Source organism: Cnephaeus nilssonii (genome assembly GCF_951640355.1).
Source record: "Cnephaeus nilssonii genome assembly, chromosome: 5".
NCBI lineage: Eukaryota > Metazoa > Chordata > Mammalia > Chiroptera > Vespertilionidae > Cnephaeus > Cnephaeus nilssonii.
This window is the reverse complement of record NC_137076.1, coordinates 74,248,590-74,276,486: the sequence shown is the minus strand read 5'-3', so window position 1 is coordinate 74,276,486 and position 27,897 is coordinate 74,248,590. Positions and strand designations below refer to the sequence as shown.

The 27,897-nt window shown below is 47.7% G+C and overlaps 1 protein-coding gene across 5 annotated transcripts in view; it reads right to left on the bottom strand.

Annotated features, from left to right (window-relative positions):
• The window catches only part of LOC307098988 (uncharacterized protein), a 65,501-nt gene extending 38,300 nt beyond the window's left edge, over positions 1 to 27,201 (bottom strand). For all 5 annotated transcript variants that reach the window (XM_079770191.1, XM_079770193.1, XM_079770190.1 and 2 more), the window contains exons 1-2: positions 26,699 to 27,201; positions 18,350 to 18,465 (exon numbers count right to left, since the gene is read on the bottom strand). In XM_079770191.1, coding sequence (XP_079626317.1) covers positions 18,350 to 18,465; positions 26,699 to 26,813 — 231 coding nt within the window. In that variant the 5' untranslated portion in view covers positions 26,814 to 27,201. The remainder of the gene's footprint in view (positions 1 to 18,349; positions 18,466 to 26,698) is intronic.
• Between the last annotated feature and the right edge of the window lie 696 nt (positions 27,202 to 27,897).

The window sequence follows — 27,897 nt, the reverse complement described above, 5'->3', positions numbered from 1 at the left end:
GCAGTTTGATACCACTTGAGGGGCAAGGATAGGCTCACAGCCCCTGAAGATCAGCCTGTGCACCAGTGACAGGGTCTATGGCAGATTTCCTGACACTACAAAGCCTCTGAGAATTCCTAACCACTGTCCAAGCCAAGGCCTCAGCCTGGAACTCCCTGCTTCCACTCGCACTGACCGCCCTAATGGAGAAGGCAAAGGCCCAGGGCCCTCACACCCCAGGGTTTCCCCTAAGGGCCCAACAGCTTGGAGGGCTCTAAGGGACAGTAGAGGGTGTGGCCACCACAGTCCTCGTCTCCTTCAGATGAGGGACATCAGCCAAGAAGCATCTAAGTGAGGGTGGAGAGGGCCAGAGGTTCTTCCTCTTGGGTCTCTCCACCCACTCTCAACCCCAAGCCCTGATGTCAGCCCTGCTCTGCCCGCCCAGGAAACCCTCGGCCACTTCCCACGGGCCCCCTCCCAGGGAAGATCTTTAACTGGTGAGTGTGGGAAAGAGGAAGAGAAAAACTATTTCTATCCCTCCCAACTCCTCCCACTCCATGAATACCCAAATGATAAATGATTACTCAACCAACCTGGAGAGCTCCTTCCAGGTATCCTAAAGGCTCCTTACACCCTTGAAGAGAACAAGTGATAAAGAACTGCAAAATCCCAAATCATAAAAATGTGATTGAAAAAGGGAAGCTCCCCCCACCCCCCAGTTCCCATTGTTGACCAGAGCCAATTAAAATGTGACTTTAAAAAACCTTTGGGGTCTTTCCAAGTCATGGATGAAAACATAAACAGGAAGACGCGCTCCAGTTTTAAAACTCTGACTTGGTACCAAACTAGGTGATCCCCAACAACAGTAAACACCCTCTCCCCAGCACTCTTCTGCCTACCTTGCCCCATGCGTATGAGGTCCCAGACAACTCAAGAAACATTTGCTGACCTCTGGCTGTGTGCTTCCAACCATGCCAGGGGCTGGAGTTCTGCAACCTTTGGGTGCTTTGAGAGGAGCAGGGAAATATTTCAGCCAACCTTTACTGTGTGCCTACACTGTGGTAGGTTTTGAGGTTTGAGGGAAATATAAGGAAAAAATACTCCAACCTGGGAAGTACTCCTCTACAAATAGCACCTCCTGCTCAAGGAGCAATTGATTCTGCACGGTGGGATCAGGGAAGGTGACCCAGGGAGGTGACACTTGAGTTGGGCTTTGAAAACATATTAGGATTCTGATGGGTACAGCTGGGGAGGAGCAGCATTCCAGGCAGAAACAGCGGAGTGAGCAAAGGTCAGGGGTGGGGATGGGAGGTGGTACGGACAGTTGGTCGTGTGGGGTATGGCATGTAGTCAGGCCAGCGGCACCAGAGCACAGGGTCTGGGAGCAGGGAGAGAGAAACGAAGAGGCTGACTGCGGTTTATGCTAGCCATGGACAAGTGCCCTTCAGAGAACCCACTGCCCGGAGTGAGAGCCTTCAGCTTCTGGGTCTGCCCTGCCATTCAAGGCAAGGCCACATGCCTCCTGGGAAGCCCCTAGCCAATGGCAGATTATGGCAGGGGTGCTGGGGCCTGTCCATTTCTGCCCAAAGTGGGACTCCTCTAACGGGCAATCCTTACGCTGGAGCTCCCCATCGGACTGGTGGAGACATTCTCGAAGCTGCGTCACAGTTGGGGAATCTTCCTACTCAATTCTCCTTCTTTCCCCCTTTCCTGTCCCAGGAGTTACACCTCAGTTGCATTCTGAAGACTGCCCCCTCCATGCCTACTCCTGCTCCCTTCCCTTTTCCTTTCACAGGCATTACTGCCCTATACCAGTAAATCTCCTGCATTTCAAATTCCCAGAGAACCCCAAATGACTGAGAAGGATCCTAGATGAAGCTCAGTGTCTGAACTCTTATCTTGTTGGCAGTGAGGAGCCATTAAACATGAAAAGCCATGATCAGATCTGAATTTATAAAAGCAATTCAGTGGCAGAGTGAGGAATGAACCAGTGGGGAGCTAATGGGCTGGTGAAAAGGCCACTTAAAAGGACAGCATTTATTGGTACAAGGTTTTGACAAGAGGCAACTGGCAGCATTTATAATTTACTACGTATGCACTCTTGAAGTCAACAACCTCCATTTAAAACATCTTATAAAAACACTAGCACAAATGCATAAAAGAATGAAGATGAGGATGCTTATAGTAGCCTCGTATGTATTAGCATGACATTAGAAAACTCATGTTCTTTTGTAGGAGGGAAAATGAAATAATGGTACATCCATGCAGTGGGATACTATGCAGCCTTTTAAAAATGCAGTGGGTGTTGTTCTGTGTTAGAAAGAGGTGCAAAGTTATTGCTATTTGTAAAAAGCTAGTTGCTAAACAAGGTATACAGCATGATCCAATTATGCATATGTATATCTTTTGTATCTGGTTTTCTGAATAAAAGTTGGGAAGAATATACATCCACTGTTGCTAGAGGTCACTTCTTGGGCTGGTAGGGCTTTTACTTTTTTTATGTGTGTTTACAAAGTGATAGTAATAGATTCTGGCTTTATTTTTCTTTTGCTTGGTGTTTTTCTGTATTTTCCAACTTTTTAGATGATAAACATGGTTTATTTCTCTTATCAGAAAACAAAATATTAATTTTAAAAGCTTTGTGTCTATTTGGGGGAAAAAAAAGTCTAAAAATTTTTCATATTACCTTCCCAGAGGAAAAAAATAACAAAAAGCTCCCAGGAGAGTTGGGAAGTCGGTCAATGGCCTGTCTAGGGAAACAGAAATTAGAATTGAGCTGGAGCAGAGCCGAACACAGGGTGGCAAAGACAGAAGTTCCAGAAGCCCAGAGTACCATCCTGGGTAGCAGGTAGGTGACCCCAGAGCGGGTATGTGTGCTGAGCTCAGGCCAGGACAGGTGGCGTAAATGAGAGATGACGCTGCCTCCTGTCCTGCACCTCAGGAGAGTAGTTGGGATAGAAACTCATGACCTACAGAAGATTCAAACTCACCAATGAGCTAAAACACCAAATACAAACAGTGAAATCATTAAAAAAAAAACAACCTAGCAAAATATTGGTGAATATTTGTCTGATCTGAAGAGAGATAAGGACTTCAAATACAAAAGCAACTAGTATTTTTTTTTTTTATTGCTTTCAGAGGAAGGGAGAAGGAGAGAGAGATAGAAACATCAATGATGAGAAACAATAATTGATTGGCTGCCTCCTGCACTGTCTAACTGGGGATCGAGCCTGCAACCTGGACATGTGCCCTGACCGGGAATCGAACTGTGACCTCCTGGTTCCTAGGTCCACACTCAACCATTGAACCACGCCAGCCAGGTTCAATTAGTGTTTTAAAAGTCTGGAAATACTTAACAACTTTAAAATAAATACGTTTATTTTAAAAACAAAACTATAAAAATAAAACTCATAAACAAAATCAAAAAGGCAAGTAAAAATAGAGAGAATATTCACAACATTCACAGAGATGAAATAACCTTTATACGTAAAAAACGTAGATCAGTAATTTTTTTAAAAAGCTCCAGGAAAAACACACATACAACAGTTAGAGTATTTATTTTGTATTGGTTAGAATTTGGTTAGGTTACATAAAACAGAAAACAACAGGGCTTAAACAAGATGGAAGTGTATTTCTCTCTCAGAGGGAAGGTAGGGGAGGGTGGGGGTAAGGGGGAGAGATCAACCAAAGGACTTGTATGCATGCATATAAGCCTAACCAGTGGACACAGACAACAGGGGGGTGAGGGCATGAGTGGGGGGCGGGGTTGGGAAGGTAATGGGGGGATGAGGACAAATATGTAATACCTTAACCAATAAAGAAATTAAAATGCAAAAAAGAAGAAGAAGAAGAAGAAGAAGAAAGTCCCAGAGGTTGTCAGTCCAGGGCTGATATGGTGGCTCCAAGAGTCATTAGGGACTTAGGTTTCTTCCAGCTCATCGTGCCCCATCCCTGGGGTTCAGCTCTCATGGTCCATATTGGTTGCTAGAGCTGTAGTCATCATGCCCTCATTTAAGGACATAGGATGGAGAAAGGGAGGGTGGTTAGAAGGGCATACCTCTCTCCTTTCAAGGGGTCTCCTTGGAAGTCCCACACAATATTTTTACTTCCATCTCATTGGTCAGAATTCAGTTACATGGCCATACCTAGCTGCAAGGGAGCCTGGGAAACATAGTCTTTGAGTAAAATAATAAAGGGCTCAGCTACAAATCGGACTTGTTACTTAGAAAGACAGGGGAATGGATATTAGAAAGCAACTAACAGTTTCTAACATACATGTGAACAGAATTACCATGATAAATACAAATGTAAAAGATTTTTAAAAGGGTCAATCTTGCCCAGCTGGTGTGGCTCAGTGGTTGAGTGTCGACCTATGAACCAGGAGTCATGGTTCCGTTCCCGGTCAGGGCACAGGCCTGGGTTGCGGGTTTATCCTCAGTGTGGGGCATGCAGGAGGCAGCCAATCAATGATTCTCTCTCATCATTGATGTTTCTATCTCTCTTCCTCTCAGAAATCAATAAAAAAAATTTTTTTTTTTAAAGGGTCAACCTTACCAATAATCAAACAAATGTGAAGCAGCCCTCTTATGGTCTCTTTCAGCTAAGACGGAAGGGCTGGCCAGAGATGCGATCAAGAGGACAGTCAAATGCTTACTGTCTTAGTACAGTCCCAGGCAAAGGCCCTTCCGCCTGCTGAGTGGCTCCTGGACCTTCTCTCCAGTCTCCCTCCAACCCCAAGTGACATCAGATTCTGTAAATGCTGTGAAGTGGAGAAAATTCCTAGGGATTCTCTAGCTAAACTATGGCTACAATTAAATTTTAGGTGTTTTTGAAAGTTCCTTAAAAAGTGATATCCTCATGCAAACTGAATCAGCAGTTTCAGAACTAAAAAGAACCTCTTCCCTGTGCTTGGGGTGTCACAAACTAAGCATGAAAACTGGCCATTAGAATAAAGATAAGTGTCGGGGAGAATTAGGCAGCCCCAAATCAACGCCTTTGGCAAATTCAGAGCTTTACTTCAGGCTCCAGAGGACTGTCATGTCAAAGCCGCCATCCCTCAGAATGCACAGAAACGTGGCAAGCATGGACCCTGAAGGCTTCTAAGTTCTTGAGCCCATTAAAAAAATGTTTTTAAATCTTCATTACAATTTATATTCAATATTATTTTGCATTAATTTCGGGTATACAGTATAGTGGTTAGAAAATAATAAACTTTAGAAAGTGATTTCCCTGGTATTTCAAATATCCACCTGCCACCATACATTATTATTAACTATACTAGAGGCCCAGTGCACAAAATTCTGGCACTGGGGGCGGGGGATGGCGTCCCTCAGCCCAGCCTGCACCCTCTTGCAGTCCTGGACCTCTTGGGGGATGTCCGCCTGCTGGCTTAGGCCTGCTCCCTGTGGTCCGGAACCCCTTGCTCCTTACCACCCGCCTGCTCACTGCTCCTTAGCACTGCCGCAGAGGCAGGAGAGGCTCCCGCCACCGCCACTGTGCTCGCTAGCCATGAGCCTGGCTTCTGGCTGAGCGGCGCTCCCCCTGTGGGAGCGCACTGACCACCAGGGGCAGCTCCTGCGTTGAGTGTCTGGCCCCTGGTGGTCAGTGCGCATCATAGCGACCGGTCATTCTGGTCCTTCCACTGTAACGGCTGCTTAGGCTTTTATTATATAGATTCCCTATGCTGTACTTTATATCCCATGAATATTTTGTAACTACCAATTTGTACTTCTTTTTTTTTTAATCCTCACCTGAGGATACGTTTACTGATTTGAGAGAGAGGAAGTAAGAGAGAGTGGGTGGGGGAGAGAGAAACAGCGATGCAAGAAACACTGATCAGTTCCCCTATGTGCCCCAACGAGGGATCACACCTGCAACCTAGGTGTGTGCCCTGATGGAATCAAACCTGCAAACTTTTTAGTGTACAGCAAGCATGTCAAACTCGCGGACCACAGGCTGCATGCAGCCCACAACAAATATTTTTGCGACCCAGCCAGTATAACGGTATGTAAGAAATGTTTTAATAAAAACTTCCTAACTTAATTTTTACAATATCCTGTTATACATAATTATCAATAATGAACTACAACGTTTGCTAATGACTGATTACTATAATCATGTCGCATTCATTTCCCTTAGACACCTTACGTGTGCAGGCGCACCATTTCTCTCCACTAATACTAGCAGCGAATATCTTAGCAGCCAAGTGCCATGTCATTTGTCTTCTACTGACTTGTTTGGTGTGCGCAACAGGAAATATTTCGCTTTCGGAGAATAAGAAAAATAGGTTTATTTGCGTTATGCTTATTAATTTGTGCAGTTATTCAGTGTCTGATAAGTTAATGTTCAAGAAAAAAATTAATTTTTATTAACTTGTTCTATTGTTTTATGTTAACGATTTCTCATTTATTTCAGCCCTTTGTATTCATCATGTCTCTATCAAAATAAACCTACGTTTCTATGAAAATTGAAGCTTTTGTTTATTTGGCCCATGTTAGCCTTTGAGTTTGACATACTTGGTGTACAGGATGATGCTCCAACCAACTGAGCCACCTGGCCAGGACCCAATTTGTACTTCTTAATCCCTTCACCTTTTTTTACCAAGTTCCCCAGCCTCCCCTCCCCTCTGGCTACCATCAGTCTATTCTCTGTGTCTATGAGTCTATTTCAATTTTGTTTATTTATTCTGTTCTATAGATTCCACATATAAGTGAAGTCATATGGTATTTGTCTTTCTCTGACTCGCTTATTCCACTTAGTTTAACAACCTCCAGGTCCATCCATGCTGTTGCAAATGGTAAGATTTCATTCATTTTTATGGCTGAGGTCTATATCTTTAATAGCTTCTATGCCTTTTATCCATCTCAGACTGTCACTAGTCATTTCTCACTACTTACTTGAAAGCCTACCTTTAGCATCCACTTTTAATTTTAGCTCCACTTAAATGGTTGTGGATTAGGGAACAAAATATAAGAGCAAGTGAATATTTAGTGGAGTCTGGGGGGAGGGGTCTTGAGTATGTGGGAAGCAATGTGATAGAATGACTTGACATACACTGGATTTCAGTCCTAGTTCAACCACTCACTAGCTGTGTGCTCCTGGACAAGTGAGTAAACTTCTCTAAGCCTCAGGTTCCTTGTCTTACCATGGGGATACCACAGTGCTTACCTCATATGGTTTATCATACTGACGGGGTCTTGTAGGAAATGGATGGCATAGTCAGACTGGAAAGATTTAAGGAAACCAACATGGTAGGGCTAGGCATAATGGGGAGCTGATACTACCTCTAGCTGAAGATGCGAAGGATGGAAACAGGCACCCAGTGGAACCCAGAGTTGGCAGCTGCTGGAATGGGTGTCTAGAAGGATCTGTGGGCTCCAGGAGAGGATGCACTTAGCTTGAAGTGACCTGATGGGGATCCAGGGAAATAAATGTCTGTGTCCACTGATTTCCTGACAGTACTCCCCATTGGCCAAACTGAGGCAGAAGCCAGAAGCCAGAAGCCAGGTAGATAGTACTGCAGTGCACCATAGGGCATCCTTCCAGGGCACAGGGCAGGTGGGGAGGGTGGACAGCAGATCTAGAGGGACAAATAGGAAAGCTTTGGGGAAGATTAAACAAAACAGAGAATGTGGTGAGCTTAGCACAGTGCCTTCAACACAGTAAGGCAAGACAAGTCCTCAATAACTGTTAATTAATTCTGGACTTTGGTCTTCTCTCTCCCTCTGTCAAACTCTCTTTCTGGATGACTCTTACTGCTTACTTCCTGGTTTTAATAGGTCATGAATGGTTAAGGTGACTCCCAAGTAATCAAGTATTGTTATCTATATTGGAGAGTTTTGAGGGAGTAATGAGTGTGTAAAAAAATAAATAAATAACCAGGGACTCTGGGGTTGAGGATGAGAGAGGGAAGCAAAAGAAGGGGAGAAGTTAAGAGGAAAGAATGAGAGAAAGCCGTATGTTCCCTATCAGGCTGGAATGAACACAGGATTGTTACTTTATGATCAAATTATGCATTCCCAGGGGTGTGATAACAGTGTCTTTGCGAGTCACAGTCTTGTGAGACTTGCAAAGATGGTATGCAAAAAAACCTTATCGTTACTCCTAGATGAATAGGTTTTATCTCAGTGCTTGTTCCCTCCAAAATCAGGTAGTCAAATGTGTTCACATGGATGTTCAAATATGTCCATGTTCCCACCTGGGTGCCTGGGTCAGGGAAATGGCTGCGTGGAGTGAGTTGGTCCTCCCATGGAGTGACTCCCGGTGGGAAGGGAGGCCCTGAGAGTGCTCTGAGCTCATGAACCTCAGTGTCCTTTCCCCAAGTCTTTGGCTGCTGCGGACTTGACCCCTTAGGAATCAGTCTTAATTCCACAAGCTATTCTGAGTGTCTGGTACAGGCTCCAGAGCAAAGCATTCTTGGCTTTCTGTCCCACCTCCAGCATCCTTATCACATCTGCGTACCCTTCCTCCAGACCTCTGCACAGGCCTCTCTCTCTCTCCTTTGTCTGGCTAACCTGACCACATCCTTCAAGATCCTTCAGGTGGCATCTCCTTTAGAGAGCCTGACTGGACAGTGTCTCCTCCCCTCAATGCTCACAGGGGTTGGGAAGCCCTCAGCATGCTCCCATTAACCCTCTTTATTCTCTCACCCACAGAACTTACCACACTGTCTTGATGTCCTGGCCTAACTCTCTCAACAGATTAAACATCTCTTGAGAAGAGACCTTGACATATTCATCTTGGTCCCACCCCCATGCAGCAGAGTCTGCTGGCACTCAATGAAGACTCACTGGATGAATGTGTGGGGCATAATCCTAATATATAAAAAGCCAAGGGCCGTCACGACCAAAAACAACCGGACGAACAACCGAACAGCAGGCTGCGTGGGGCGACCAGGCCAGCAGGGGGGTTAGTGAGGGACGACCAAACGACTGAACAGCAGGCTGCACAGGGCAACCAGGCCGGCGGTGGGGAGGGGGACAGTTGGGGGAGACCAGGCTGGCAGGGGGGGCAATGAGGAGTGACCAGGCTGGTGGGGGGGTGACCAGGCTGATGGGGGGGGGGGAGTTAGGGGTGATAAGGCTGGCAGGGGAGGCAGTTAGGGGCGATCAGGCAGGCAGGCAGGTGAGCAGTTAGGAGCAAGTGGTCCCGGATTGTGAGAGGGATGTCCGACTGCCGGTTTAGGCCCCATACCTTGGATCGGGCCTAAACCGGCAGTCGGACATCCCCAGAGGGGTCCTGGATTGGAGACGGTGCAGGCTGGGCTGAGGAGACCCCCCTTCTGTGCACAAATTTCATGCACTGGGCCTCTAGTTCAGAAAATAAGAAAACAAGCGTCACAAATCCAAAAGCATCTAGTTAAACATGCTGTATGTTCTAGAACATTCTCCCTTACCTCCTGTCACCCTTGCTCTCCTGCCACAACTTCAGGACAGGTAACCTTATGGGTATTCATCTGCCCTTTCCTCAATCTTCTTTTTCAAATATCCTCTTACATGCCACTTCCTTAGAGGCCGTCCCTGACCATCAATTTGAAGTGGTCACTCAGTCACTTGCTTATATTTCAGTGTGTTTTAATTTGCTACACAGTACTTTTTTCTGGCATTGACATTTGATTTATGTGTTTGTTTGATTATTTTCTATCTGTCAGCTCCATTTGAGCAGGGACCTTGTCTTTTCACGGTTGTATGCCAGGCAAAGTGTTCATTCAATATTTGTTAGACAAATGCGCGCTGTTATTGCTGCATTCTGACTCAACTTGATGTATGTCTCCTGTCTTTGCTGTTGGATTAGGTGCTCAGAAAAACTCAGAAGGATCTCCCTCGTGGCACTGGAGGGCGGGAGAGGACCTCAGTTCCCTTCCTGGGACAAGGTGGATTCTGCTGCCTGCTACAGCTTCCTGTGGCCGATGCTGAGGAATCTCGCCCGTGTGTCTGCAGGCCCCAGGGCTGGAAGTCCCCTCCAGCTTGCTGTGACAGCCCTTCCAGCTGCCCAGGGCCCAGCTGACAGAGGAATGTGCCCAGGGCTCCTAGCTGGCGTGGCACCCAGCAGGAAGCAGGCAAAGCGGTCAGCACAGAGGACAGATGTCTTTCTTTTCCCGTACTGCCACCCCGAGAGTACACGTAGCTGCCTGGCTGCGTGCCGAAAGTGGCCCTGCCTCCCGGGCGGGGCATCGTGGCTCCTGGCTCTGCTGTAGAACAGGACTAGCCTTGAGAAGCCTTGACCTGACTCCTGCCCCTCCCGCTCCTGCAGAAGTTGCTCTGCCAGCTCAGTGCAGGGCCAGGCCTGGAGTCTCTCACCTGCCCCTGGCCCTTCCTTGAAGTCCTCTGGTTTACTGGAAATCATAAACCGAGAGAGACAGCCTTTATCACACCCTGAATATTGCACTCTTAATATTTAACGCCAAAGGCTGAAACGACCTGACACTGGCCTCCTGGTTTCTCTCAGTGACTGATATTTGCACCTGGTAATTGAGGTCAAATTTGCTTCTCTTAAGTCACATGATTTGCCTCAAGGCAGGAAGGTGTCGGGGCCACTTGTTGCAAAGGGGCCAGGAGGTGATCACAGAAACGCTGCAAATCAGCTTTGGCAGCAACAGCTGTGTCCCCAGGCAGCCAGCCCTGGGAGCACACTGCTGGGCTGGCAGCTGGTAAAGGACCCACATAGCGTCTAAACCCCAACATTTTACTCAGAGCAAGCTTAGGACACCTTCCTCCCTCTAAGACACCTGCAGCTGGAGTCACTTTGAATCCTTTCTGGAATAGGGTGGGACCTAAATCAATTAATTAACAAACTAATTAAGCATGTTGAATAGGCCACCCACAAGATTCTGGTAACCTAAGGCAGTGGTCGGCAAACTCATTAGTCAACAGAGCCAAATATCAACAGTACAACGATTGAAATTTCTTTTGAGAGTCAAAAACCGACTTCTGCGCATGGGCCACGAAGTTAGTTTCTTTCTTTCTTTCTTTCTTTCTTTCTTTCTTTCTTTCTTTCTTTCTTTCTTTCTTTCTTTCTTTTTCTTCCTTCCTCCCTTCCTCCCTCCCTCCCTTCCTTCCTTCCTTCCTTTTAATATATTTTATTGACTTTTTTACAGAGAGGAAGGGAGAAGGTAGAGAGTTAGAAACATCAATGAGAGAGAAACATCCATCAGCTGCCTCCTGCACACCCCTTGCTGGGGATGTGCCTGCAACCAAGGTACATGTCCTTGACCGGAATCGAACCTGGGACCTTTCAGTCCACAGGCCGCCGCTCTATCCACTGAGCCAAACCGGTTAGGGCTGGGCCACGAAGTTTCAATCGCACTGTGCGTTTCAATCGCACAGATATTTTGTGGAAGAGCCACACTCTAGGGGCCAAGGAGCCGCATGTGGATCGCGAGCCGCAGTTTGCCAACCACTGGCCTAAGGCTTTCCAAATCACAGTACAGGTCCCACCCTATCCAGACACCTAATCTTGCTCCAGGCTTTGCTTAACCTCAGTATTTATCTCCTGGTTGTCATGGCAGCTGCTCAGATTAACAGCAACACGGCCAGACTGGCCCCTCTGCCAGCCTGGAACCCTGAGAGCAGCGGAGCTCCCTGGTGGCCACTGGCGGCCCTGCCCGCCGGACCCAGCCCTGTTCCGCCTCACATCTGAGGCCTCCTTCACATGGTCTCTCAAGGCACACAGTAGGTGTTCAATCAATGCCTGCTGAATGAAGTTACCACCAAAGGGTATATTAGTTTTCTGGCTTCGAGGACCCTGGATAACCCCCCAGTGGCTGCAGTGGCTAGAGCAGATCCACCCCTACCTCTCACCCCAGGGACTGCAGGCCAGACCTAACATGGTCACTCAGCCCCTCCAGGGACGCAGGTGGCCCACAGACCACTTCCTCTGCTCCCAGAGCCAGGTGGATGCGGACCTGTGAGGAAGGAGCCAGCTGTGGTCAGGCAACTCGGCGGCACAGCAGGCAGGATGATGTCTGGCTACACTGGCACTGGATGCCAGACACCACAGTCAGCACGGCAGAAGGCCCTGGCACCCACACTGCGGTAGGACATGACCCTCACTGTCCTCGTGCCCACCCCAGGACTCTGAAACTGGGGCCCTGACTACTCTTGAGGGTGGACGGCTGGCCTCCAGGGGACACTGCCAGAAGACCAAGGGAGAAGCCACTGTCCCTGCAGACCCTGACATGGAGGCCCACGGTGTCTCTGGGAAGCTTCTAAAGTAGGACAGGAACTATATTGGCTTCATCTGCTATTATCTGGGAACTCCTCAGTGTGGAAATGTTAAAATCCCCCCTCTTGTCAGTGTATTAGGGATAGGAATAGGAATAGGCTTTACAGATTTACAGTTTAAATTCATGAGAAGGTTCTTATTTTTTTTAAATACATTCTTATTGATTTCAGAAAGGAAGGGAGAAAGAGAGAGAGAGAGAATAGAAACATCAAAGATGAAAGAGAATCATTGATCACCTGCCTCCTGCATGTCCCCTATTGGGGATCAAGCCCGCAACCTGGGCATGTGTCCTGACCGGGAATCAAACCATGACCTCCTGGTTCATAGGTTACGCTTTTCTGAGTCAGGATAAAGGAGGGAAATTGTATTGATAGTTTGATACCAAAATTTCACAGTACCACCTAGGAAAGCGATTTCTTTAACAACTTACAGTTTATGTTGTTAAAAAGTTTTATCTGAGATGTACTAGTATTGCTTTATTTTTCAATTAAAGTGGTTTTCTCCTAAAAAAATAAAAGTAAATAAGAAAGAAGGACAGATGTTCCCCTCTGTGACATAGCTCAGTCCAGAGAGGGAGCTGGGGGGTGGAGCAGACTACCTGATGCCTCAAGGCCACCAGGTCAACCACTGCCCCGGGGAGGGAGGCAGCACAGGGTGAGGGTGGCTCTGGACTTGGACCTGTGAAGGCCAGGTCGGCAGCGTGAAAGCCGTGCAGCCTTGGGCATCATTTAACCTCTCTGTCTCTTCATTTGGTTGTTATGTGAATTAAAGAAGATAATACATGCAAAACTCTTAGTATAGTAAACCCTCCTACCTTTTAGCCATATAACAAGTTTTTTCTTTCAAGAACATTGAGTAAAAGAAAAGAAGCCGGGAAATAAATAGCATGGCATCACACAACAGCAGCTTAATCATCCACCCTGGACAACAGAAATGACTGCAAACGGCAATAAAGCAAAGAGGCCTGAGCACTTTGGCTCAGTCATTTGGGCTCCTACGTCACGGCAGAGGCACGTGAGAGCTGTTTCCACCCACACGCTGGTGGGGTCCACTGATATGCTTCATAATCATGGCAAGGATGATGAAAATAGCTCCCACGGGCCAGGCACATGCTGAGCAGCTCGCACAGGGCACCTTATTTATTTCATGCTGTCAATCTGTGGGGCAGGTATTTTTGTTCCCTTTTTACAGATTTAGAAACTGAGAGTTGAAGAGGCTGAATAATTTCTCAAGCACACCCCCACCCATGTACCCACACACAAAGAGGCAGAGCTGGGATCCAACCCAGCCTACCTGACTGTGGACTTCGCTGGCCCGTACTGCCTGCAGCAACATGCTAAGCGCAGTCCATCTCCGGGGAAAACCCACGGGGGAGTCCTTAAGTCTAACCTGCCAGGAGCGGGGGCACCACTGTGTATCTAAGACCAGTGGCAACAATCCTCAGGTGACAGGGTGAGCAGGGCAGCTGGAAAGGGCATCTGTGTTCCTGCCCCGAAGGGCAAAAGTCAGGTCCCTTTATCCAAAGGATCTGAGCCACCAGAGGGAGGGCCCGGCTTGGCACTGGGATAGAGAGTTTCAGAGTGCCCACCTGCCACCTGCAAGCCTGTCCCAACCCCCCGACCCCCCAGGTATGGGCTTTGTGATGGCCCGTGGCGGGGGTGAGCGGGAAGGGTGGTACAGGATCTGACCAGCACCAAGCAAAGGTGGGGAGTGCTGGAAGCACCCCACCCCCAACCTCTCTCTCTCTCACAAACCGAAGAGCCCCCACCGAAGCCCCTCCCCGGGGGCCTCCTACTGCCTAGGACTAAGGGTCGTGTGTGCTGAGGAAGCCCTGACCACCAAGCCCTACAAAAGTCAAAAGCAGCTGCCAAAGGGTTCAACTCAGATAGAACTGTCTGTATACATTGACATTTTTCTCCTGGAGACCAAAATGAACTCCAGGGGGAAAACCCTGGCCTAGGACCCCTTGAGCCAAGGCTTCAATTTCTGGCTTTTCCTCTAACTCTCCACAGGACCTTAAGCAAGTCACTTAACCTCCCTGGTCTCGGCTTTCCTTCCCGTTCAAGGGGAATAAATGCAAGAAGTTTTACTCGGAGCCAGGCCCTGCGCTGGGTGCATCGGCACGTTTACCCTCAGAATGGCGTTTGAGGTAAGTACTGTTTCCATTCCATTTGCAGATGAGGAAATTGGAAGAACAGGGAAGTCAGGGGAACAGGCCCCAGTCACATGGTTAGTGAAGGTGGACCGGCTCTTGTTTTCCCAAGCTCTAAACCACTGTGCCAGAGTTACTTTATACACATCAAGGACAGATGTAAAAGTGTTTTGAGAGCAAGCAAAAATGGGGGTGGGGGGGGGTCGGGGGGGGGGCTGCATAATATAAATATAAAACACAACCCCCTGGACATAATTTGCAGAATATTCCTAATCCCCTTAAGAACATTCTGTAGACTCTGTCCACAGAACCAGAGACCTGTGAGATGAGAAGTCCTTTTTTCCTTTCCCCTCCCTTCGGGCAGGAATGCCATGGCTGGCCAAATTCTACAGGTGAGACCCGAAAGGTCAAGCTTAGGCCCTCAGCTGGCAGGTGAGGGGGGAGACAAAAATGGTCAAGGTGGGGCCCCTCCAACCAACATTTTAACATTTTAGTATAATACCCAAGTACATCTTTTCTAATCTTAAACACAAACTGTACTTCACTTCTAAGCGGGTCAACCTTCAGTTCTAAATGTAGTTGGTCCCCCTCCCCTCCCCACGAGGCTCTGCATGGGGGCTCCTGGTCGAAGACAACAGAACTGCTGGTGACTAACAGCACCAGAAGAGAGGCTAAGTATAGAAGGACGCTGGGTAGATCCAAAGGCTCTCTGGGAAGGCTGCAGATTTAGAGGCCTAGCAGCCAGGAACACGTCTCAAATAAACCTTAGGGCCGGGCAAGAACACAATCCTATCTTCCTACGGTGGCCTGCAAGGCTGGGTGGCCAGTGCCTCCTCCCTCTGTGGCCTCTGCTCCTCCCACTCTCCTCCTGCCTGACTCTCTGATGCACTGGTCTCCTTCTTGCACCCCACACCACCCCATCTCGGGGCCATGAATTGCTGTCCCCTCTGCCTGGAACAGACATTCCTATGGCTTGCTCCCTGGCTTCACCAGGTTTCTGTTCAAACACCTCCTCCTTAGAGAAGTCTTCCTGGACTGCCCTGTCTCTGTGCCCTCTCCCTGCTTTGCTCCTCCTCGGAGCACCCACTGCTCCCTGACACTGTTAAGCACTGTCTCCCAGATGGGACCATAAGCTCCATGAAGGCAGGGGCTCGGGTTTTGTTTGTTGCTGTAAGCCCGCAGGTGCTTAACTATTTGCGGAATATTCGGTGAAGGAATGAACAAAGGAATGAATGGAAAAGTTCAGCACACACACTCTCCTGCCTGTGCTGGAAGATCAGGGCAGTAACAAGAGTCAGCTTGTGCGGTGGCTGCAGCTGCGCTGTCATCCTGCCCGGATTGCGATCAGCCCTGCGGCTTCCACTTCGGAGGGAAGGCTTGTCCAGGGACCTGTAGCTCCAAAACTCCCCGGCAGCCTCTGCCGCGTGTGTGACTTGTCTGGACTGTTGCTGTGCAGACCATGGAGGTCTGGCTGGGTTCCTGCCCTGCTTTCTCAGGGCCTCGGAGAGACTGGGGAGTGACTTACCCAAAGTCTCCCCTCTCCCCCGGCCCGGTTAGCACGGGGCGTGATGCTGACAAACAATGCAGTCCTGGATAGACTCTCAGGGTCACAAAAGGTCAGAGCTGGGTGAAGCCTTGGTGATCCCAAGACCCGCCTGTGCTCCGCAGATAACACAGGCCGAGCGTGTGTGTGGACTCTGGGATCTGGCGGATCCAACCTCCAGCAGCTGTGTGACCTTTGAGAATTATTTGAGAAGACAATATAAAAGCACTGCTTTTCTCAGGTGTGAAATGGAGATAAAAGTCCCTACTTTAAACAGGAAGCTTGTCCTCCTGTTCAAAAGTCTTTATTTCCATTCTTGATGATATTTAAGTCAAATTATTTTGGCTTGATAATCATATCCTACCACTACCAAAACCAAAACCGGGTCTTCCCAACCTACTCAGTGTGATCCCTCTGGGCTCCTCCTCCTGACACCCCTCCCCGCCTTCCCCCGCCTCCCCCCGCCGAGCTGTGTGCCTGGAACCACCACCACCTTCTTTTCTCCCATCTGAGTTACTAAAGCCCCACCAGGAGCAGGCCCCACAGTCTTCCCTGCCGTGGGCTTTTCTGGGAACTCACAAGTGGGTACTCTGCCATGCACATGTGGCATGTTAACAGGAAGAAAACACTTTTTTGATTTTTTTAAATTTAGATTTCTTTTCTTTGTTAAATTTTATTTATTTATTTTTAATATATATATTTTTTATTTTAGAAAGGAAAGGAGAGGGAGGGAGGGGGAGAGAGAGAGAGAGAGAGAGAGAGAGAGAGAGAGAGAGAGAGAGAAACATCAATGATGAGAGAGAATCATTGATCGGCTGCCTCCTGCATGCCCCCTCCTGGAGATCGAGCCTGACACCTGGGCATATGCCCTTGACTGGAATTGAACCCGGGAACCTTCAGTCCACAGGCTGACGCTCTATCCACTGAGCCAAACCAGCCAGGGCTAATTTTATGTTTTAATTACAGTTTACATTCAATATTATTTTCTATTAGTTTCAGGTGTACCGCATAGTGGTCAGACAATCATATACCTTGTAAAGTGTTTCCCCAAAATTTCCAGGACCCACCCAGAAACCAAATTCTGATTCTCCCACCAGAACATGTGGCCCTAGAGGGCAACAGCCTCTTCTCTGAGGGTGTCTCCACTCATTAGGTACTAAATAATACTCACGAATCCCTGCTGACTGAAGTTAATATGCCCCCAAATATTCCCTCCATTTCCCGAGGGAAGGAAATGAAAGATAGAAATAAGTTGGAGACGAATTCAAGTCATTCCTATCTCTTCGTGCTTGGTCTGTGTTGGAAAAAAAAAAAAATCATCTCTATCTCCAACCCAGACTTGACAAGTAGAGCAACGCCCTAAAAATGAGGCATAGAATAAATCATAAACACTAGCCTCACGTAAAGACTTCAGGAAGGAACACACAGTTAAACTGAAAACTGTTAACTGGTGTTTAAGAAAAAAACACAACAAACAGCCCGGAAATGTTTTTAGGAGTGTGCCCATCAACGTCCCTCGGGGGCCGATTTGTCCTTCCACACCTGCTTTTACTAAAAACCAACAGCCCAATACCAGAGCTTTGTGAGTCAGAAGCTGAGTGAAACCGGACACAGAGGTACTGAACTGTGAGGCACAGCACCCAGATAGCAAGCAATAACCGTGCCACGACTGGCCAGGGCCCTGTGGCCACGAGGGTGGGCCAAGGGGAAGCTGAACCCACAGCAGATGCGTGCCCCACGTGACCCGGACTCTCCCGCCCAGTTCCTCCTCCAGGCCTCCACTTCCCCCGCCCACCCGCTAAGTACATCTGGAAAAAAGTCCTTGCACAAGCCTCCACCAAACTAATTCCACATTGTTTCACACGAGACCTCAGAACCAACACATACTGCTTTCTAATGCTTTTTAAAACAAGATTTTAAGAGACAAAACTGAGAAAACTCAAGTGTTATGAAGAACTAGATATGGTACCTTTTGATTTTAACTTCATAGTAGGTAATCTTTTTGAGTGCAATTCTGCTTCTACACAAAAAAAGAAATTGTCCCTTTAATTTTCAAACAGCTGGAACTTCGAAGGACCACAAGCTCCCACACGTTTGTTGAACTAAAGGGAACTGTTCTGGGTGGGCCCCTCCGCCCTGGATGACAAAGGGGCGGGACACCACACTCCCAGTGCAGAGGATGACCCCTGACCCCTCATCCCCTCTGCAACATTCTGGTAATATTTCTGGTAATACTGTTATTGTTGTTTTTGTAAACAAACTACCTCAAAATCCAACATGCGTGGTTACACCAACCCCTATGTTAACCCTTTGCACTCGCTTGCTTTTTTTCTCGATTCCTTTATTCTAATGCTAACCGTGTCGAGTCACACTCGACATCCGAGTGCAAATTAAAAATAAATAAATAACGCAGAACAGAAAAGAGGAAAACTCTGGTCAAGCTCCAAACTCACCCATGGCTGGTGGTTGGCATTCATGTCTCCAGGAGAAGGGAGTCCATTTTCTCGGTTCCCTGCTGTCCAGCCCCAGGTCTGCCTGCAGTGCAGGGAAGTCCAGGGCGTGCTGCCATCTGCAGGCAAAACAAGAAAAAGCAGAAGTTATGGCTCAAGTTGCCCACCTGAGGCCTGGGAGCTTCCTCAAGCAACTGCAAGACTGCGTCCCGTCCTGGTGCAAGAGCCAGGAGAAGTCACTCAGTTCTGTGTTTGGGATCCCACCTCAGCGCTGCAACAGACACACTAGAAATTCTCAGCTATGAAGAGCTCAAGTATTTCTTAACAGCAGCAAATTCTTATACAGGGCTCAGCAAATTCTTACACAGGGCTCTGCCAAATGGTTTGCATTTATTAACTCACTGAATTATCACAAAAACAGGTGAATATTTTAGATCTCTGCCAATTTGCCCAATTCTTGAGCTAGATTAGATAATGAAAATGAAGACCTTGATAAAACCATCTTCAAAGAGGGTTCAGATGTGAAACTGCGATAGAGTCCGAGCATCCCGCTGATGAGTCATTCCCTAAATTTTTGTCGAGTGCCTGTCTTGGACCAGGCATGACTCTGGGACCTGGGAGTAGAGGCATGAGCTCAAACACAAAGCCCCTGCTCTCCTGGAGCCTCCATTCTGGTGGAGGGAGGCGACAGAAGAGGTGACAAATGCTGTGCAGATGACAAAGCAGGATAAAGGGGATAGAGAGTGATGACATTCGTTCTATTATTCATTCGTGCCCAGGTTTCCCCAATACTTACTAACCACCTACCACAGCCACGCACTGCGCTGGGATGCAGTGATGGGCCAAAAACAGACCTGGCCCCAGCTGGCATAGCATACTTAATAACATGGGAGAAGCACATATGAATCAAACAATCACCTAAATAAATGCAAAGCTGTTAACCTGTGGTAAGTGTGATGGGGGAATGGCACAGGTCCCTGAGAGAGCACCCCAGGGAGGCCTGACCTTGTCTGAAGCCTCGGGAAGGCCTGGGATGGAGTGTGGGGAGAAGCATTCTTGGCAAAAAGCACAGGCTAGACCACGAATTGCAAGCCAGAGGTGGAGTGGGGAGAGAGGGAGCAGGGGGCTGGTGGAGAAGGGGTTGGGAGTCTTTTTAAAAGATTCACTATGAGGCTGGCTGGATAATGCCCCCACCAAAGATGTTGATGTCTGAATCCCTGGAAGCGGTGCATATGCTCCCTTACAAAGGGACGTAGCAGATAAGATTAAATGAGGCATCTTGAGATGGCAGGATTATCCTGGAGTGTCCAGGTGAGCCCCGTGTCACCACAAGGGTCTTCGTAAGAGGGAGGCAAAGGGAGATGTGATTACAGAGGAGGAGTGCCAGAGGGATGCCACGTGAAAAAGACTGGTGGGTTTAAAAGATGAGGAAGTAGCCATAGCCAAAGAACGAAGGATGCCTCTAGAAGCTGGAGAAGCCTTGATTTGTTACAGCAGCAATAAGAGACCGATACACGCTGTCTTCTGTGAAGAAACACACTATAAGTAAGGAGAAGGGGAGGCCGGGACCAGTTGCAGGTCACTGTGTTATCCAGGCAAGCAGTGTGAGAGCTTGAACCACAGCAATGGCAGTCGGAGTGGAGAGGCGTTGAAGGAGGGGAAGAGTCAACTAGTCAAAGGTCTTGCTGCAACCTGGCAGATGCTACCTGAGTGCAATATCAGGCGTCTTCCAGGCTCAGGACATGGCTGGCTTATCCTGGGCAGAGCCCAGCGCCCTCCGTAGAAGGAGGAAGCTGTACCACTATAGACCACTCCAGGACTCTCTTACCAGGGGCCTGCCAGCCCCATCCCCACAAAGGAGTCCAGGGGTTCCAGAAACAAGCTCTCAGAAGTAACAGCCTGGGAACTGCTACCGGGCAAAAGGTAGCAATTGTTTCTGCCAAGCATTAGGCCTTGCAGTGAACATGTTTTTCTTCCAAACAAAGAGATTTCATAATCTTGGAAACGAGGTGCCCAAATTTAAATACACACATCTCCAACCCAGTTGATGCATAGCCACAATGATATCCAACATGTTGAAATTTCATGGTCAGTGAAATAATACAGAAATCAAAGAAAGATAATAAATGAGAAACTAGGAGACCTTCTCTCAGCATCTACTCCACTCCTATGTAATGACCCAGACCTACTGAAAACATGGCGTCCTGACTTAGTCCTGCCTAATAGGTCTGTTGAGAAGAAAAGGCAATGCAAATGATTCCAGAGCATTTTATATACATTCTTCCAGTTTTATTGCAAAAGTATAAACATATACCCACCAAGTACTTTGGAGTCTACTGAGGGGTGACAGGCAAGTCTTAAAGGCACTGCTCCTCCTACCCCTAACCCCATCCCCACCCCCACCCCCAACCCCAGGTGGCTTTAAGTCAGGCCTCAGGGACCTAGGAGCATGTCAAGACCCAGGAGTGCCTGCAGATTGCAAAATACCAGGTAGTCCAGTTAGGGTTGGAACAGGTTAATTAAAAAGCAGATATATGTATGTATGTATTGTTTTTCTGGTGACAAAAGTGACATATGTTTACTATTGAAAAACACAAAGATTTCCTGTAGTCCCAACCATCCAGAGACAATTTATTTGGAAATATTTTCTTTCAATCTTTTTTTCCAATAATTTTAGTGTGTGTATCTATATATCTATAATTTCTTTAAAAATTTTTAGGTACTGTGTATATTTTCTTTTGCAACCAGCTTTGTTTTATATAGCAGTATATAATCTTTCCGTGCCATTAAATATACTTTTTAAATAGTTGGCAGTATTCTATCCTAGAAAGGCATCAAAATCACTTAACCAATTCCTTCTTGCTGGAAAACTGAGTGGCAACGTTATGTAGCAGAAGTCACATGGGAGGAACAGCCCACACATAAGGGCACCCCATTTAAAATCTGTCTGGAGCTGTAATTATTCCTTGGGGCCACGTTTGGCACATTTCAGTCATCCATACATCACCATTACTAGTTCACTGTAATTACATGTCATCTGTACCATACTTAACATTTCTCTTTAAAATCAACTCATTCTCCCTTAAGTAAATGTGTTTTAAAAGCAAACCTTATTTACTGTTGTAAATGGAAAACCGGCATCATAGTCGTAAATGAAGGCGACTGGAAAAATAAATACGAAGGAAAACAAAACAGTGTGGTGAAAATACATTTAAGATACTGCTATCCCTTTGCTCATTCTTTTATATTAAAAGGGAGATGAGGAAGGTTTGGAGGGCTTTTAAAGACAGCCCAGCACCAAGCTGAGACCTTTCTCCTTCCCTGGATCAGAAGATGGAAAAGGGCAATAACTTCTCACCACGCGAGTCAGGGTTAGACAATGCGGTATGTTCCACCTAGAACTACTCTGCACCATCCGAAATAACCTCACGTGGGAAACACATCTTCGGATAGACTACTGGAAGTAGCATTACTGGGATAAAAGGTATGGACACTTTAAAGAGCTTTTGATAAACACCATCCAAGTTACTGGCACCACTATTTTACTATCAGAGTGCCCATTTAACTTCACCCTCACCTAATAAATAAGATAAAGAGCAATGTTAAAATGTTAAGCTTTTTAGTGTAACATATTCAGCAGGTGAACTTTCAAAGCTATGCTCATACTCCGGCAGCCAGTCTCGGACCCTGGGGCAGGGCCATGACACAAATCTTCACTTAGTGTTAAGTCTCCACAGCCCGACATTGCACTTCTTAACCTAGTTAAAGGAAACTCAGTAAAATATGAGGAAGTGACTTCAGCACTTGCAAACATTTCAGAACGTGTTTGTGCCAGCAAAGGTCAAGTGAGGATTAGAATAGCATGGACTCTACTGTGTGCTTTTGAGAAATCAGAGGCCGGGAGAAGCATTACTCGCGAGACACAGATAACTACAAATGTTCCGTAAGCCAATGAAAACGCTAAAAGAAATGTTGAAGCCCTCCTATCCTGGTATGATAGGCCATTGCACCAATCGGTTAAAGATTAATGCAACTGTTAAGAAAAGATTTCAAAAATAGAAAAAGGAAACTGTATTTTGAAGCATGAAGAGTTAATAACAATGGGAAGCTTCCAGGTTATTTCAATAATTTCTGGGCAGATACCCGTGTGTGTATGTGGCTGTGGGAGAAAGGTGGGGGAGAAGATAATTAAAAACATGCTAAAAAGTTTCTTATGTTTGGAAGGAGGTTCGAGATTCTGATTAATTTTGGGCATTTGTAGGAAAACATAAGTTTGTCTATGCTTAAGAACTTAATGAGGGCTCCTGGTAAGATACAGAATTTAAAGTCACTAAATAAAAAGCAATGGGGACAAAGACGCCTTGATGAATCAGAAAAAAAATCACAAGAAAAAAGGAAGAATCCATAATAAATAAATGGCAAAACAAGATGGTAGAAAGAAGGCCACACATATCAGTGATCAAAATAAACACAAATGAATTATATTCCACTATTTAAAAAAAACAAGATTCTCAATCTAAATGCCCACTAATGAAAAAATTGATAAATTATGCCATTCCATTGTAATGGGTGTGTGTGTGTGAGAATACCACAGAAAGGGGTTCATGCCTTACATAGTTTAGAAAGTTGTAGAAAAATGTGTAAGGATAGAAAAAAGAGTCCAGAAAAACACACCAAATTGGTAACTAAGGTTACCTATAGAGTGGGATTACAGAAAATAGGAGTGGCCTTTCCTATCTAACTTTATGAGTGTCTACTACACTGTTTGCATCTATTACAAGCAGCATGTAACCAGGGAAACAAGGTGAAATAATAAATATAAGGGAAGAACCAATTAAAGAGAGGATACAGAGGACAAAAAAATAAAGGTGGGTTGACAAAACCCAAAGCATTTCTTTAAAAATAGACAAATCTCTGGGGAGACTGATCAGGAATATCTGAGAGTGCCCTGGCTGGTGTTGCTCAGTGGCTAGAACATCAGCCTGTGCACCGAAGGGTTGCAGGTTCCCCAGCCCCTGTCAGGGCACATGCAGGAGGCAACCAATCAATGTCTCTCTCTCTCTCTCTCTCTCTCTCTCTCTCTCTCTTTCTCCTTTCCTCTCTCTCAAAAACAAATAAAAAATATCCTCATGTGAGGATTTTTAAAAAGTAAGAGTTAAAACTAGAAAGCTCTTAGCCCAGTCAGTGTGACCCAGTGGTTCAGCATCAACCTATGAATTAGGAGGTCACTATTCTATTTCTGGTCAGGGCACACGCCCAGGTTTCAGGCTCAATACCCAGTATGGGGCCTATAGGAGGCAGACAATCAATCATTCTCTCTCATCACTGATGCTTTTATCTCTCTCTCCCTCTCCCTTCACCTCTGAAATCAATAAAAATAAATATTTTTTTAAAAAAAAGAGAAAATTGATCAGTTGGACCTCAACAAAATTGGAAAAAAAAAATTTGCTTCAAAGAACACCATCAAGAAAGTGAAAGGGGGCCCGACTGGCGTGACTCAGTAGTTGAGTATCCACTTATGAACCAGGAGGTCATGGTTTGATTCCTGGTCAGGGCACATGACCAGGTGCAAGTTGCTGGCTTTATCCCCAGTGAGGGGTGTGCAGGAGGCAGCCAATCAATGATTCTCTCTCATCATTGATGCTTCTATCTCTCTTCCCCTCTCTTCCTTTCTGAAATCAATAAAAATATATTTTTTTAAAAAGAAAGTGAGCCCTAACTGGTTTGGCTCAGTGGATTGAACGTCGGCCTGTGGACACAAGGGTCCCGGGTTCGATTCCAGTCAAGGGCATGTACCTTGGTTGGGGGCACATACCCAGCAGGGAGTGTGCAGGAGGCAGCTGATTGATGTTTCTAACTCTCTATCCCTCTCCCTTCCTCTATGTAAAAAATCAATAAAATATATTTTTAAGAAAAAGAAAGTGAAAGGGGGAAACTTTTATATATATATATATATATATATATATATATATATATATATATATATTCATATATATATGAATTCTTTACCCAAGCCTGGCCATCATGGCTCAGTAGTTGAGTGTCAACCTATGAACCAGGAGGTCACAGTTGTTTGATTCCCCGTCAGGGCACATGCCCGAGTTTCAGGCTCAGTCCCCAGTGGCAGCCTATTAATGATTATCTCTCGTCACTGATATTTCTATCTCTCTCTCCCTCTCCCTTCCTCTCTGAAATCAATAAAAAAAAATATATTTTTAGAAAAGAATTTTTTACCCAAGAGAAATGAAAAATATATGTTCACACAAAAATTTATACATAAATGCTCATAGAAGCATTATTCATAATAGCCCCAAAGTAGAAACAACCTAAATGTTCATCAACTGATGAATGAATAAACAAAATGCTGTAAATCCATATGATGGAGCATTATTGGCCAATAAAAATGAACAAACTTCTGCCTTAGCCAGTTTGGCTCAGTGGATAAAGCATTGGCCTGCAGACTGAAGAGTTCTGGGTTCAATTCCAGACAAGGGCATGTACCTAGGTCGCAGGCTCCTCCTGGGCTCAGGCCCTGGTCAGGGCACATGCAGGAGGCAGCCAATCGATGATTCTTTCATCATTGAGAGTTCTCTCTCTCCCTCTCCCTTCCTCTCTAAAAAACAAATCAATAAAAACATTTTAAAAAAAAAAAGAATATAAGACTGAGGATGCATTGGGCAGTTGAGGCTTATATGCCCTTCTAAACGAGGGGGAGGGAGGCAGGGGTCTAGGATTTCAAAGGGAAAGTAGCCAATTCACAGGTAAATGAGAAAGAGCAAACTTGTCAACAAATTCTGGCCGGGCTACCCCTGAAACAATGGGACGCAGAGGGGAGTCCAACAAACAGGCTTTGCTGGGTTTCTCCCAGTCTGCCACACTGACTCATATGTGTAGGTGAACACACTGAGGTCAGTATGCCAGGCTTCGCTTCCGGAAGCAGGCTTTTCTATCGGAATTCATGTAGGCTGGAAAGGATCAAAGGCTCTTTGTGAACTTTTCGTTTCTCCAAAAGGAAAATCAATATCCCAAAAGGCATATTTTAGGGTGGCACACTTTGGTTCCCCTCGAGAGGAAAGAGAACCATCCATGACAGTTAAGTTTTAGTTTAATAGGAGGGAGCGAGAGAGGGGCCTTAGGAGACTCCGAAGAAAAGGAACAGCTCAGAGGAGGTTAGTCACAAAAGCGGCGATCTGACTTTCTGGCTCACGATAAAGACAGTATTTTCTAAAAGTAATAAACACCGCCCTTCTGGGGTGGGACTCCATGTTTTAAAAATTAGGGCATTGAGTCATCTCATCAAATTCAGATGGCTATTTTCAAAGTTAAGGACGTTCCAGTTTTGTCTCAGTAATGGGTCTTATGATCAGATCCAAGTAATTAAGCTGAATTCCTTTTTATTGAGACAAAAGCAGAATAGAAGGGGGGGTTCTTGGCTACAAAAAGTGGGTTCTTGTCCGTTTTTGTAAGTCAGTGCCTGTAGACTTGTCACTTTGCTTTCAGCACCTAGTGCCTCATCTCTCTGCCTGCCCCCCACAACTGGCCTAGCGCGCAGCTAGCTGACATACCTTCTCTTGCCAGGGGATGGGGAACACCCCAAGGTCAGGGGCTGTCTCTACAGCCTTGAGGTGGCGCCCAATTCTTTCACATCAGGAGTGAGCGGTAGATTTGACTAAGGACAAAGACCAGGGCACTTGTCTTTCACCCTTCTGGCGGGCAGACGCAGTGGAAAGCTGCGTTGGTTTGGGAAAAACTGGGTCCCTGGGTGCTTCCATCCTTGGCCATTTATGCCAGCCCTGGGTTTGGGGTCCCTGCAGGGCCCGGGGGAGGGGCGGCATCCTGGCCCAGCTGCTCTCCAAACCTATGACCAGGAGGGGGTAACTGCCAGACCCTCGGAGGGCCCCGCAGGGACGCCCCGGTGCACCAGATCTGAGAAGCGCAGAAAGCGAACGGCCGAGGGACACAGCGCGTGGGGAAGCGGGGGGCTCTGACAGGCGAGAAGGGCCAAGGATGCGCTCCTTCCTCCCGCTGGGCTCAGGTGAGGCTCTCTGCTCCGCACTTCACAGGCTCCCACCTCCTGCTTCCTTTTTCGAAACCCGGGCTGGAGGGGGAAGGGGGCTCGGGGTTCTACCAGACCGGAGCGGGTGCGGGGAGCCGTGGCTTGCCTCGCCGCGTCCCACCCCGACCCCGGGCTGCCGGCTCCTCGGCCCGTGGGTCGGAGCTCCCCGCAGCCTCCCAGCCCGGCTGGGAGTTCCGAGCCCTCCCAGCCCGCGGCAGGCGACGACTGCCGGGCGCCCCGCCTGTCGGGTCCGCAAGGAGGAGCCCGCGAGGCGACCTCGAAGGGGCTGCGCTTACCTCGCCCGGCGCGGGCTGCGCCCCGGCTCCAGGCTCCGGGCTCCGGGAGGCCGCCGCGCTCCGCGCCCCTCGCCCCGGTGGCCGTCGCGCCAGCCCGGACCACGGCCGCTTTCATTTTCCTCAATTATATCGGCAGGAAAACGAAAGCGAAAACCGCCGAGAGGCGGGCCCGGCCCGAGCGCGGGCCCCGAGCCAGAGGCGGCGGCCTCGGGGCTGCGCGCGGCCCGCCGGGCGGCCTTCGGGCTGGAGCCCCGCGCGCCGAGGGGCCGGGGCCGGGCAGGAGGCGGGCAGCCCGGCGGCCAGCGGAGGGGCCCGCGCGCCTCGGTCCGTCAGAGCCGCGTCCCTTCATTCAGCGCCTCCCGGGCCTCGGGGTCGGCGGCGGCCGTGCGGGCCCTGGCTGCTGGCGCCCCTCGTGGGTTTCTGGCCGCAGCGGGGGGGCTCTGGCCTGGCAGCTGAGAGCCAGCCTCGGAGGGATCCAGGTTCGAGGCGCTGAGCAGCCTGCCCCCTCGCACGGGCGTGCGCCCTGGTCCCTCCGCCAAACTGGTGCACCATCACTTGTAACAGCCTGGTCCTGGCACGAGGCACCAGGCTCTTCCTCCTGGGTCAGCGGAGAAATAAGTCAATGGTGTGAGTGAAATGGGGGCCCCTCCTTTGACAAGAAAAACTGGAACAGCAAGCTTAAGGTTTGGAACCCCTGGTCTTAATGGTGCCCATCGAAGTTTAGAGACTCCAGGGTTCAACCTCTTGGCTCTGTCACTTACTGGCTCTGTGATTTCGGAAATAGTAACGATTCCCACCACAATTGTAGGCAGTAAGACAGACTTGAGCAGAGCAGGGACGATGGGCCAGGTACAGAAGGTCACCTGGTGGGAAGCCCCAGGTGTCTAGCAAAGGACAATTGTAAGGTGTGTGTGTGGGGGGGGGGGAGCCTAGGTGACTTCCTCCCTTAGCATATCACTGGTCATGAGATTTGGACCCCCAGAGCTTTCCTCCCTAGAGATAACATCTAGGCCTCAAGTTGTATTTCAGCTCCGGGCCCAGATAAGCAACAGAATGCCCCCCCTCCCCCCCCAGCCAGCCAATCAATCCGTGGAGACCAGAACCCTGAATGGACACACCTGGAAAGCTACTGAATATTCTATTAAGATCTTTCCCTGGTACTGCCCCTAAAATCTCCAGCCTTAAAAGCCTTAGGAAGG